Genomic DNA, 14302 nt, shown 5'->3' on the forward strand with positions numbered 1-14302 from the left:
GCCCGGCCAATTTTACATTTTTGGTAGAGATGGAGTTTTGCCATGTTGCCCAGTCTGGTCTTGAACTCCTGAGCTCAAGTGATCTGGCTGCCTCAGCCTCCCAAAGTGCTGGGATTATAGGCGTGAGCCACCGCGCCCAGCCACTTTCTCCTAAAATTTTTGTATCTTAACTCTCCCTCCAATTGTCAAGTTATGAACTAATTTTCCATTGTTAGATAAATTACATTCAGAGTGGCAGTTCCCCTTGTTTCCATTTCTACGAGAACAAGGCAAATTAACAATTTATCAGACTTTTATATTTAGCAGAATGGATCTTTGAATAGGTGACCCAATTTTGCTAAGTTTCAGATTCTTTATCTGTAAAACATGGATGATGGTACCTGGTACCTTTTTTTTTTTTTTTTTTTTTTGAGACAGTCTCGATCTTGTCACCCAGGCTGGAGTGCAGTGGTGCAATCTTGGCTCACTGCAACCTCCGCCTCCCAGGTTCAAGCGATTCTCTTGCCTCAGCCTCCCAAGTAGCTGGGATTACAGGCGTATACTACCACGCCTAGTTAATTTTTGTATTTTTAGTAGAGACAGGGTTTCACCGTGTTGACCAAGCTGGTCTTGAACTCCTGACCTCAGGTGATCCACCCGCCTCAGCCTCCCAAAATGCTGGGATTACAGGCGTGAGTGCCGTGCCCAGCCCTGGTACCCATCTTATAAGGTCTGACAAGGGTTAAAAACAAGATAATGTACAAAGTGCTTATCTGACATCAGTAGAGGAGGTACCCCATAAGTGAGCTCAGTTGGCATTTTCTATTCTTTCTTGTCAGCTTCCTCCCGGACCTTGCCACCATGTGCCCACCCCATGACCAAGCCTTTGCACATGCAGTGACTTCACTCAGGGTGACAGATTAATCCGTTTTTTTGAAACGAGATCCTACTGTATCCCTGTGCTTTAGCCACCTATCTCATCACCATTTCTACAGACACCTTTGAAACAGTTTGTGTTAACATTTGAAGGCTATAAAAACAAAACATTTCAAGGTACTTTGCTTGTCTGAGGTCTCCTGCAGTACTTTCGAGTCTCCTGTTTTCTCCTGAGGAGGATTTTAGGGCGATTTCTCTGATCTTCCAAAGCATCTAGACTCAGTCTGCTTCCTCTCACCCCACCGCCCGCTGTTTGTGTGAGTGGACCCTCTCCTCTGCCAAAAGCCTGTTGCCTGGCTCCATGGCCACCCTCTGGAGGAGCAGGCCCTGCCTTCTGGGTCCCCTTCCACAGCTCGATGGGCGCCAGTACAAGCAGGGGTGCTGCAACCCGGAGCTTCAGCCCACTGCTCAGAGCCTCAAATGCCATCTTACTTAAAATAGTAATAATAAAGGTCCACATTCTTCATCTGAAGCCCTTGGGGGCCGGAGATGTTTGAATTCTGGAAGGTGATACAGTCTGTACACCCCATGTTACATACACCACCCAGCAATTCTGGGGCAGCCCTAGTCTGCAAACACATTAACTTTTGGTGAGACAGACGAGAATTCACAACAAATAGAGCGAAAACCGTAGTGACTGACCCCCAGTTCAGGTCAGGTTTTGTGGCCAAATTTATGTTCCAAAGTTTTATGACAGTATAGTAATTATGGAAAAAACTCTGAAGATAAATATAGGAAAGTTGTGTTACCAACTAGGAAATCCCAGCAATTTTAATTAAAGACAGATTAAGCCTTTTCCCTTCTTTTTAATGGCTGGACGTATTAGCTAGGCCCGGCCACCCTCTCCTGCAGGGCAGTCGGCAGCAGCGGGATAGGAATGTGCTGGGTGTTCACTCCAAAACAAAGTCAGGTGGCGGGGAGAAGCAGGGCCGCCTGCCTGGCGGACAGCAGCGGCGCTCGCGCTCTGCTCACACAGATGTGGGAAGAACCCAGGAGACAGGAATATTGTGCACCTGTGTGGACCGGGTATTTTTCTTGCTTACCAAGAAGAGTTTACAGTTCTCAGGCCTTTGGCAAATGGGCTCTATAAAAGCAGCCTCAGGGTTTGAGGCCCTCAGGGCCTCCGCAAACTCCACACACCATGACTTGCTGAGGTCAGAATAAGAACCAAGAACAGTCCCCTACTGCTGACCTGAAAATTCAAGGTCAGCTGTGCGGGCAGGGAGCACTAACAATCCACGCCAGAGCAGCCCTCCCTTCCCATGCTTCACGGCTACTGTGTGCATGCGACTGTGCGGTGTTCTGGACTCTCCACCTGCTGTGGCTTATGCTTTCCTGGAGAGCTCGCTATAAAGTTACAGAACCTTAGAGCTTTAGCGTGCCAAGGAACATGAAAACAGGCTGTCCAGGTAAAGGGAGCAGACCCAGCCAGCCAGGCGTGATGGGGGGCAGGGGAGGCAATTGGGAGAATTACGGAAAGGAAGCATGCAGAATTACCTGGAGAACCTGCTGCTAACAACTCTGTTCTGCTGACAACAAAGGTACGAGACAGGGACAAAGGAACTGAAAAATGGAGAAAAACAGGGTGAGATCACATCAAAAGGCAAGAAAAGAGATCTCTGTAATCAAGGGACAGGAGGGGATACTTGTTCTACCAATACAATATGCGCACTCAGTTGCAGAAAGGCAAGTCGGTATGGTATAGACACAAAACAGCACACACTGCTTTCCAGGAAGAGGAATACAGGGAGGCTAAGACCAGGAGAAATCCTACCCATGGGCTTGTTACTAACCACGAAATCTCTTAAGTCAATAATAACCAACTGGGGTTGAGAGCTCAAAAGGTGCGACTCTTGAGGGCTTAAATCACTAGTAGCTGCACAAAAGGGGAGCTCCATGAGTCAACTGCTCTAAGAACCTGACCCAAACTGCTGGTGCCTACACCCCAATACTCACTCACTGCACAGCCTACAGCTTCTCACATGTGCAACTTTAGCTCATTTTAACTTTGACCTGAAGCTTTGAATTGTTAGGAATGCTTTCAAATCTCCAAAGAGAGGAAAGTAAGTCAAGAACGCATATACACAGATTTCCCGGGAACGCAGGCCGGAGTCTGCCTCATCACCGCTTCTCACCACCCCATCAGACTGAAAAGTGTCAGAACACGAAATGTTGAGCAGGAATCACGCCTCTGGGGCAGGCAGTTCTTAAGAACTGATTATTGCAGGCTTTCCCCAGATAGGGAACATCAATAAACAGAAACTTTACCTTGAGATGTCTGTACTAACTGTGCTTCTCAATGAATATACAAAATCCCAAATCTTAGCATAAAGTTAAGTAAAATACTAGGCTTTGGAATAGAGAAGATGCCATTAATGAAATTCCCCCCCTTTTTTAATTTTGAGATGGAGTCTCACTCTGCCACCTGGGCTGGAGTAAAGTGGCATGCTCTGGGCACACTGCATCCTCCACCTCCCAGGTTCAAGCGATTCTCCTGCCTCAGCCTCCCGAGTAGCTGGGACTACAGGCATGTGCCACCACGCCTGGCTAATTTTTGTATTTTTAGTAGAGATGGGGTTTCACCACATTGGCCAGGCTGATCTCAAACTCCTGACCTCAAGTGATTTCCCCTTCCTTCTTAGCAGTTCCAGACTCAGAGGGCTGCTCACCACGTCCTCTTCTGAATGAGACTTATCCTTCCATTACAGTTCAATAGGAACTGGGCTGATATTTACGTTTCAGGAACCAATAATTGGTAGAAATGTACAAACCCACTCCTAGTTTCTTTTCAAAGTCATCTTATATAGTCACCTGGAGCTAATTTGAGATCAGCTGCCAAAACTCGTCACAGTCATGGCACCTTTCTGCCATACCCACATTTCCCCTCGTGTTTTCAAGGGGAAAAAGCACTTGTGTGAGGATCACTGCATCCTAGTCTTCTAATAATCACATGAGCTGGTATCATTATATCCTCTTAAGGTGGAGACCAAGGGCCTCACTCAACATCACACGACCTGCCTGTGATGTAGCTGAAGCTATAACCCAGGTCTTCTCATGCCTAGGTAAGAGCTACCCTGTCTCTGTCACTAAGCAGTGAAAACGAAGGTCACCTTCAAGTTTACGACAGAAACCTACTCATTAAGTAGGGTCAGACAGGCCCATGTTCACAATGCATATGGGTGTTGGTCAGCAGTTGACAGTGGGAACACTATGCCCCCAGGACTCAAACACCTGCACCAGGATAGTGAGAAGGGGTGTTTGGGACAGAAGAAGTTTAGAAATGCAACAGAATTCTTGATGTCTCAGTGACTTTCTAACTGAAACATCTTTGAGTTCCTCAGACTATTGGGTAGAGCAGTCGATGAAGACCAATGTCACAAAAACTCCCCTTTGAAGCCTGGCTTTCAGGAATTCTTTTAAAATGGGTTATTTTTAGGTTTGAGGTTTGTAAATGAGGTTTCCTAAAACCGCACATCATTTGGTGTTTTTGCCACAAGGTGGCACTCCAGCACCTCTGTCGACCTGCCCGACCTGTTCGGGCTGCCTAAGGTATTAATAGCAAGCGTGTGCGCTCTGCCAAGCAGCGCCATCCCCAGCGGCCAGCAAGCCACCAGGTGTCTGTGTTCATGTCTGAGGGAACATCTGGCTGGCCGGCATCTTGGAATCGTGCTCAGAGAACTTAGTCAATCCCATAGCCACCCACCCTTAACTGGCTGACTCAACTGGCCAGTTCTTCAGACAAGAGCCGGCCACAGGCAGTCAGTATATAGGAACAACCTCATTTGTCCTCAGAAACATGCCAATTAAGACCTCCCAAACTGCTAACATTCAACAGACTCAACAATCTCAAGTGCTGGATACAGAGCGACCAGAATTCACACAGCATAGGTTGGGGGTAAGCGGGTACATCACAGCTGAATCCAGAGGCACACCCTCTGACCCGCAGTGCCAGTCCCAGGTGCACACCCAGCAGAAACAGACACACACATTCACCCAAAGACATGTACAAGAATGTTCAAAGCCACATATTCATGGTAGCCCCAGACAGGACTACCCCAATGTCCATCAGCAATGAAAGGGCACGAGCACTGCTGTGTATTCATACAGTGGCATACTAGACACGGCAAGAGGAAACAAGAGTGTGATCACATACAGCAACAGAGGTGACGTGACAAGCACGACACTGAGAGAAAGGAGCCAGCCTCTGTGTAACACACACAGTGGCTCCATTTATGCAAAGTTCAAAAGCAGGCAAAATTAGGCTAATCGAGAAGTCAAGACAGCAGTTACTCTGGGAGACCAGTGACTAAAAGGGAGTGTGATGGGAGTTCTGTAAGGCTGGTAACGTCCTGTCTCTTGATCTGGGTGCCGCTTTACACATGTGTTCAGTTTGTGAGAATTCATGGAGGTGTATACTTAGGATTTGTGCAGATTTTCTGCATATATGATATACTTCAAAAAAAAAGTTCAAAAAGGAAATGAGTGGGTCAGCTGGCAGATAGAGAGAGAAAGATGACAGGAGAGGGGCCTTACTTCCTAACATGTGGCCCTGCCCTGTGCGGCTGGGAACCAAACATACCTGGAGAGGCTGTCAGGGCCATCACGCCGTAGTATGAGAAGGCGCTCGCTTCAAACTTCATACCTTCTTTCCCAGCTTCCACTTCCACTTTCCCCTGTGGAGAGAAAAGGCAGGTATTTTCAGTCCAGTTGCAAGACCCTATTGGCACACTCTGTACAATATTTGGTCCTTCCTTAGATTTTTGTCGAATTTCCTTTCCCAACACTATCTAGGGGTAAAGCTTCAGCTCATCTTTGTCACTGAGAGGAGGAGGTTCATTCGTTTTAAATATGAAAACTGGATTTGGCTGATTATGCAGAGCTGACAGTGTAAATGTGATGTTTATTTTAAAATAATTTTATATTAAAACTTAAAATACAATTTTCTTTGTAGAGATAGATCTATGTTACCTAGGCTGGTTTTGAATTCTTGAGCTCCAATAATCCTGTCTCACTGTCTCGGCCTCCCAAAGTGCTCCCCAAGGGATTACAGGTGTGAACCACTGTGCCTGGCCTGTAATGTTTACTTTCTGTGAGTCCACTTAGTATCTTCCCAATATCTATAGTTCTTGGATTCTTCAGGCCTCCAGCTATGAAAAGATGGCGCTCTTGCTCCATCAGTGGGACCAAGCACCAAGACGATGCTGGGCGATGGCTGCCTGGCTGTCCAAGGAGCCAGAGCCAGGGCTGAATCAGGGTCAAGGGCCGACATGGTTCGTGGCCATGGAACAGAGAGGAATAACCTGGGTAGAACCCACTCTCATCTCATGAGCACGGTGTTCTGACCACTGAACAGATCCCTCGCAGGCTGGTAACTTGCTGTCTACACTCCTGGAGGCACTTAAGCTCCAGGGGATTTTTCTCCTGTCTTGGAAAAGCACTTTGAAGACAGTCTCCTTCCGTTAAAACAAAGTTCCCCTCTCCTCCCCCTAAGATTTTCCCTTTTCTTCACTTTCGCTAACTTGTCTACAACTTCTCATTTACCTTGATGAGTTCTTTTGGGACAGAGTGTCTTATTCATCCCTGGAACCCTAGGGTCCACTATAATCTCTGCATGGTAGGTGTTCACTGTGTTTTCTGGGCTACTGAAATGCTCTCATAAGTCAGTTTCACTTTTAGATTTTCAGGCCAAGGGTCAGAAATGCTCTTGTTCCCATTACTACAACTGTGTGAGGCATCCTTTACAATGGGTGAACAAAAATTAAGATGCCATGTATTGAAAAGGAATTGTGCTAACACATCAGTGTTTTATGAATTCATTTAATGCACACAACTCAACGCAGTAGACAAATCATTCCCCTCCCACAAATCAGGGGAGGGGGATCAGCAAGATTTAGTAAAGAACAAGCTCTTCATCAGGGTGCTAGGAGGCTGGGAGCAGTGGTTCATACCCGTAATCTCAGCACTTTGGGAGACCGAGGCGGGTAGATTGCTTGAGCCCAGGAGTTCAAGATCAGCCTGGGCAACACAGCAAGACCCCATCTCTACAAAAAATACAAAAATTAGCCAGGTATGGTGGCATGCACCTGTAGTCTCAGCTACTTGGGAGGATTACTTGAACCTGTGAGGCAGTGAGCTGTGATTGCGCCACTGTACTCCAGCACGGGCCACAGAATGAGACCCTGTCTCAAAAAAAAAAAAAAAAAAGATGCTATGCCACCTGATGCAAACTATTATTTCATATTAAGTTTCCAATTACGAAAGCTCTTTCTTGGGCCACTTCTTCAGAAGATGAACTACTGCCTTTCAGGTTTTCATGTTCAACAGAAATGACAGTTCACCAGTCCCTAGCCAATTATCTTGCTGTATAAACTTATAACTTTACCCATGATATAAAATCCACCTGCAAATGGGCAGGTAATGAAAACCCTCCCCACACGGGCAGGGCCCTACAGGTGACACTGTGGAGTTGGAGATGACAGCTGTCATCCCCCATGGGCTGACCATGCAGCAGGGACAGGTGAGCACATGAGAAGCAATGGCCCACAACATGGCACACAAGAGCTCAGCATGAGAAAAAAGACATTGGGAACAGAAGCTCCCAGAAAAATCTTCTTGTTCTTACATAGAGACAAATCACACACAGGAAGGAAAAGCTGTGGATGACCAGAAGGGGACAGCACGAGGGAGGCCCAGGGCGGCGGCAGTGGCCAGCCAGGCTCTGGATCTGCAGGGAGGAGTGATGGCAGGTCTGGAAGGCAGCTGGGTGAGCAGATCCCCAGGCGAAGGGCTGGCATGGTTGGGTCCCGGGTGGAGGAACAGAGTTTGCTTCCGCGAGGGTGGCGGCCACAGGCCTGAGGAGGGAGTGCGGTAGAGAAGCTATTGATAAGGGACCAGCATGATTCAGAGAAGCCATCAGGGAGACAGGAGTATAGGAACCAGAGGCCCATCGGGAGGGGCTGAGGAACACGGACACCACGAGTGGGAGAAAGGAGGTCTACAGAGAGGTCAGGGCTGGAGACGTGGACCTGAGAAAGGAAAAGGACTGAAGCGTGGCCCACAACTGAGAGCAGGAGGGAAAACTGAAATCGTAACAGGACCACGGCAGAGCCTGACAAGGGAGGCCCAGAGAGCAGCACCATGGCAGAAGAGCAGGGGACAGGAGAATTCCAGGGGCAAGGACGGTCAGGGCCTCAGGTGCTCAAGGCCGCCGGGGAGCAGCATCGCTGACCACAGGCCGCTGGGGGCTGCAGGAGGCTTTCCTACCCCACAGAGGATTCAGTGGGGGCACGGTGGTCCCCGCAGGAGAGGGACAGGCAGCAGGACGTCCCCATCTGTGGGACCACAGGAAGGCTGTTGAAAATTTGGGACTCTGGGTGCTGGAGAAGTCCCTGAAGTAGGGTCCCTTCAGAGAGGAGGGAGGAACAAGGTTCAGAAATAGCAACACACACAGGAGTGGCTGCGGTACGTGTCTCCCCAATTCCGTGTCCATCTCTTCCTGAACTGACACTTATGTGCTGGCTGCAAGTGTCTGCTTTGTAGTTTGTAACCTCAAGAGTGGCTGCATGACCAGCTCTGAGGCTGACCCTCTGTGCAGGAAATCAGGAGGAAGGGTCAAATGCAGTGGAGCCTCATGGTGACTTCCATTCCTGGGGGTCTCCAGTTATCTGGAGCATTTGTTGTACAAGTTACAGGGGCTTTTGTGTTGTGTCCCTGCAGAGAGATGTCAGGTCACTATTCTTTGGAGATAAACTGTCAGGCCCAGTAGGGCTGGCACTACCAAAACATGACTATAACACAGAAAACCATGCATCTTTTTTCCCTCTATTTAATCCATAGGTTCACACCATCTGTCTCTTGGAAGTGTGCAGTGGTTCCACTCTGAGGCATGAAGCTCTGCCTTGCACACTCAAAGCAGAGATTCCCAAATTACTGACTGGCTCTGGCCCTCGGGCATTCTTGTTTAATGATATAGGTGAATCTGGGCATGAGGATTTTATTTAAAAGCTCTCCAGGTGATTCTAGCAAGCCACAAACTTTGGGAATCATTGCTTTAAGGTTCTGTCTGTGAAGAGTGGCCCCAGCCCTGGAAACTGTGTGCCTGGCCTCTCAAGGGACTCCCTCAAAGGCAGTGTAGCTGAGTCAGCTGATTAAGCAAGGGCAGCTGCAAGACTCAAAACTCCAGACCACTGCCATTCCAGTTGATGCTTCCTCTGTCCTTCCGGACAGGATCCCAGGCAGGGGAGGATCTGCCATCTTCCCTCTGGACTCCATCTAGTCGAGATCCACTGTTACGGAGTGAATACACTAGCTCAGTGTATTCCTAGACATTTCCATCCTAATGGCCAGTAAGACACACCTCTACAAAGACAGATACAGGGAAAGACATGGGGTTGCCAAATTTGTTTTTCATAAAGATGGTTTTAAAATGTATTCTTTTCAGACAGGGTCTTGCTCTGTCACCCAGGCTGGAGTGCAGTGGTGCAATCACGGCTCACCGCACCTGTGGTAAGAATCCTGCAGCCTTGAACTCTCGAGCTCAAGCAATGCTTATAACTCAGCCTCCTGAGCAGCTGGCATTACAGGCGTGCACCACCATGCCCAAATAACTTTTTCTATTTTTTTCATAGAGACAGGGTCTCACTATGTTTCCCAGGCTGGTCTTGAACTCCTGGCTGATCCTCCCTCCTCAGACTCCCAAAGTGTTGGGATTACAGGCATAAGCCACTGTGCCTGGGCAAAATAAAGGTATTTATTTAAAAAAACACAACTATTGCCAGGCAAGTGGCTCACACCTGTAATGCCAGTTACTAGGGAGGCTGAGGCAGGAGGATTGCTTGAGGTCAGGAGCTCAAGACCAGCCTGGGCGAAATAGTGAGGCACTGTCGCAGAAAAAAAAACCCCAAAACCCAGCTATCTACTGTTACCATCATTTCATAAAAGACCAGACATTTAACCCCTCAAATTTAGAAAATGTATCATTTCAGAGTAACAGGTCTTCAAACTGAATACACATAGCTTTATGAAAAGCTCATTGCAACTGCATTTTCTCATTCTGCCTCAAACTGGCAAAACTTTGTTAAAATATCTCAGCACTTAGGAAGAGTTATCACATTAGAGTAATTTTACTTCATATAAAATTGCAATAGATTAAAGGGTACCTGCAGCTCTTTCAGTTCTATAGCAGCATTCTATGACTCTACAATTCCAAGAGTTTTCAAACCTGCCCACCCCTCTGCATCCCTCTCTATAGGATTTAAACTTTTCTGGCAGGCAAGTTTTAAAAACATCCAGTAAACATATCTTACTCATTTACGTGTTAGTGGTTCCAAAAAACAATCATTTTCAAATAACCTTACCAGTATACAAATTAGGGCCCAGGAGGAGATGGCTTACCTGGCTCGAGATTAATAGGTATCTTTTCAGATAACAAGTTTTTCCATATAAGGAAGCTACATATTGATTTTACTTTTGAAACATTTGTAAGTTCACTCTAGTCAAGCGTATCACCAAAAAAACCAGGACAGGACATGACGAATTCCAGGAATTCCCAGAGGGAAGTAGGGCTTCATGCTTATAAACTGACGAACTTGGAAGAAGGCCTCACTGGACCAGCAAAGTTGGCTTCCTGAGTAAAGCATCTCGCACAGCATCCCACCCTTCTTTGGACAAAGGTATCAGATAACCTCTTCTCAAAGTTTCTAAGTGTCCACAACCTACTCAACAGCCTGTGCCATGCCTGGCTTCAAAGTGGAATCCTAAGCTTCCCTAGCCAGCGTGGGCCCAACCACACTGGTGCAAACAGCGCCAACCAGAGGATCAGTGCATGTGGCTCCCAGGTGGGACTTCCCCATGTGCCACATGCTGAGCGGCCACCTGGTCTCCCGCTGTCTTGTTTTTCAAATCGCCATCACAAAGTATTCAGGGGGGCCTGACTCCTGAAAGGAGGTGATGAGATGCCAGGGGCACAGAGACTGGGTTGTATTAACCGAGAGAGGGGTGGCAGCACCCAAAGATGCCCACTCAAAGCCTGGGGAGACCTGGTGCCCCAACACTCTCTAGCAATGCTTTCAATCTGGAGCCTGCGATGGAATGGCCAGACTCAGCAAGTTTGCTAAATTTACTTTTCAAAATGTTGATAGTCAAAATTAATCTAGACACATTTTGGATCATCTGACCATTTTCCAATCAAGTGCTACCACCAGATGTGAGTGCCAGCACCCATCTTGGCCACTCTAGTGCCACGTGGTATTACTTGGAGCATCACAGCTAAGCCTTGCTACTGTCAACTGGGAGCTTGCTGGTAACGCAGCATCTCAGACTCCACCCCAGACCTACAGAAGCATTCATTTCGTACTGAAGGATCTGCAGTTCAACAAGACCCACAGGTGAATCCTCTGCACATTAAACTGTGAGAAGCACTAAGCTAATGAGTAGGAAACAGAGTGGGATTTAACAGGGAAGTAATTCAGTCACACCCAGTGGAGGCCAAATTATAGCACAACACACCATAGAAACACACAAAGTAGCTCAAATTTGGCAAAGGGCTGGAGGGTGCGCTCATCTTGGACACACAAAGGCCCAGGTGTGCTGAGTGCAAGGGAGCTTGCACTGCAGCAGCCCTCCACAGCCCTGGGACGGGGCCCTTCCAGATCAGCCAAATATCACCTACACACTGAGAGTTTATTCATTTAATAGTTTTGGTTTATAGTTATATATGAGAGTTCTAAAGCAAAGGGAGCTTATACCTAGTCAATTTTACATTGACATATACTTAAGTAGTATAATTTTAAAAGTTTCAATGCTGGGTGTCCAAGTAAAATGGATGTGTTATCTGTGCTTGACTCAAGATTGAGGATCCGTTACTGCACTGGGGTACACAGACCATGCAACTTAAAAACCCATGAGGAGGTTCCTATTAAAAGCTTAAATTCTCCTTCCCATATCAGGTGAAGGGTGAAGGCATACTAAGTATTGTCAAGGGCTGTATAAATCTAAGATGCCATCTGCCATCTCCACAAGGAGATGACCCCTGTTTACAGGGAAAAGTCCCTTTTGAATCCACGTCAGATGCTCTAAAAAAAGAGTGTGGATGGGCCGGGCACAGTGGCTCCCACCTGTAATCCCAGCACTTTGGGAGGCCGAGACAGGCAGATCATGAAGTCAAGAGATCGAGACCATCTTGGCCAACATGGAAAAACCCCATCTCCACTAAAATACAAAATTAGCCAGGCATGGTGGTGCATGCCTGTAATCCCAGCTACTCGGGAGGCTGAGGCAGGAGAATCGTTTGAACCAGGCAGGGAGTCAGAGGTTGCAGTGAGTCGAAATCACGCCACTGCATTCCAACCTGGCGACAGAGCAAGACTCCATCTCAAAAAAAAAAAAAAAAAAAATTGTGGATGAAGTGGGAGGCAGGCAGAAGGAATGAGGCACAGGGAATGAGGCAGAGGGAGAGGGAAGGAGGAACATTAATTTGGGGCATGAAACCAATAAAAAAAATTAACTCCAGAGTGGGGGGAAAGTATTCCTTTCTGTAGGTTATGTAATGGCAAATAAAACAGGTATTCCTTTTGTTTTCCTTATGTTTTCACATATTTCTTAGTTATTCTTTATGTTTCCTAAATTATAATCTGGTTATGTGCTGTGGAAGAGCAATCATACTATTTTTTATTAGCTCATTTAGACATTTTACTCCCCAAAGAACTAACAAATCTTCACCAACTGCATAAATTATACAATGATCTATTACTTCTTCTTCTTTTTTTTTTTTTTTAGACGGAGTTTCCCTCTGTAACCCAGGCTAGAGTGTAGTGACATGATCTTGGCTCACTGCAACCTCAGCCTCCCAGGTTCAAGCGATCCTCCTGTCTCAGCCTCCCAAGTAGCTGGGACTACAGACATGCACCACCACACCTGGCTTTTTTTTGTATTTCTTATTATTTATTTATTTATTTATTTTGAGACGGAGTCTCGCTCTGCCGCCCAGGCTGGAGTGCAGTGACCGGATCTCAGCTCACTGCAAGCTCCGCCTCCCGGATTCACGCCATTCTCCTGCCTCAGCCTCCCGAGTAGCTGGGACTACAGGCGCCCGCCAGGTCGCCCGGCTAGTTTTTTGTATTTTTAGTAGAGACGGGGTGACATGTTAGCCAGGATGGTCTCGATCTCCTGACCTCGTGATCCGCCAGTCTTGGCCTCCTAAAGTGCTGGGATTACAGGCTTGAGCCACCGCGCCCGGCCCTTTTTTTGTATTTCTAATAGAGATAGGGTTTCACCACATTGGCCGGTCTGACCTCAAGTGATCCACCCGCCTCACCCTCCCAAAGTGCTGGGATTAACAGGAGTGAGCCATCACGCCCAGCCTATTGCTCTACTTTTATTAGGAAAATGGTTCATAACAGTTATAATCACTGTGAACACACTATTTTTTTACTTGACATTTTTGCACATGCTTTCCACTTCTTCCATTACTACATAGTGATCCCTCATATTATCATCATCTCACTTTAGTTAGATATGAACTGGGCTGGGTACGGTGGCTCACACCTGTAATCCCAGCACTTTGGAGGCCAAGGTGGGCGGATCACGAGGTCAAGAGTTTGAGACCAGCCTGACCAACATGGTGAAACCCCGTCTCTACTAAAAATACAAAAATTAGCTGGGCGTAGTGGCACATGCCTGTAATCCCAGCTACTTGGGAGGCTGGGGCAGAAGAATCGCTTGGACCCGGGAGGCGGAGGTTGCAGTGAGCTGAGATTGCACCACTGCATTCCAGCCTGGGCAACAGGGCAAGACTCAAAAAAAAAAAAAAAAAAAAAAAGATATGAACTGTTTCTACTATTTTATAGTTAATAGATTTGCTATAAATATATTTGCATAGATAGCTTTGTAAAACAATGATTTATTTAGATGGGAGGCTGCCAGTTTAGGATATGATTTATTGTACTTTTTCTTTTTTGTCCACCATTCACAGTTAAAAATGTGAAGGGATGGGGTATCTGTCTTCTAAAATCAGTAATAGATGCTTAACTTTGTCAACTGTCTTTCTGACATCTACTGATATAAATCAGAATTTTTTTTTACTACTTTCCCAATTAATGTGACATCTTTTGGTTTTGTTGTTCTTAAACTAGCACTGCATTCCTAAAACAAATCCAGTTCAGTTGCAGCTACAAGTCAGTAACCCTGGGTGGGAGTTGCTATCTGCTACCATTTTTATTTAGAAATTCTATATCAATGTTGACAAGTGAGATTGGCCTGTATTATCAGATCTTAGGATTTAGGATTAAGCCCATATCATCCTTAAAGAATGCAACTGACTATCATGCCATCTTGTTCTATAATATAGAAATTGGGAGTTTTTTGAAGATTGAATATTTTTTCTAGCAAA

The 14302-nt window shown here is 46.6% G+C and overlaps 1 protein-coding gene across 2 annotated transcripts in view; it reads right to left on the bottom strand.

Annotated features, from left to right (window-relative positions):
* CNNM2 (cyclin and CBS domain divalent metal cation transport mediator 2) overlaps window positions 1-14302 on the bottom strand; it is a 175780-nt gene that overhangs the window by 4393 nt on the left and 157085 nt on the right. Inside the window, exons 5-6 of one of the 2 annotated variants that reach the window (XM_017851718.1) lie at window positions 5495-5588; window positions 2413-2478 (exon numbers count right to left, since the gene is read on the bottom strand). In XM_017851718.1, coding sequence (XP_017707207.1) covers window positions 2413-2478; window positions 5495-5588 — 160 coding nt within the window. The remainder of the gene's footprint in view (window positions 1-2412; window positions 2479-5494; window positions 5589-14302) is intronic. The other variant, XM_017851719.1, reaches the window with a different exon arrangement.

Source organism: Rhinopithecus bieti, unplaced genomic scaffold, assembly GCF_001698545.2.
Source record: "Rhinopithecus bieti isolate Rb0 unplaced genomic scaffold, ASM169854v2 scaffold_31787, whole genome shotgun sequence".
In the NCBI taxonomy this organism is placed as follows: Eukaryota; Metazoa; Chordata; class Mammalia; order Primates; family Cercopithecidae; genus Rhinopithecus; species Rhinopithecus bieti.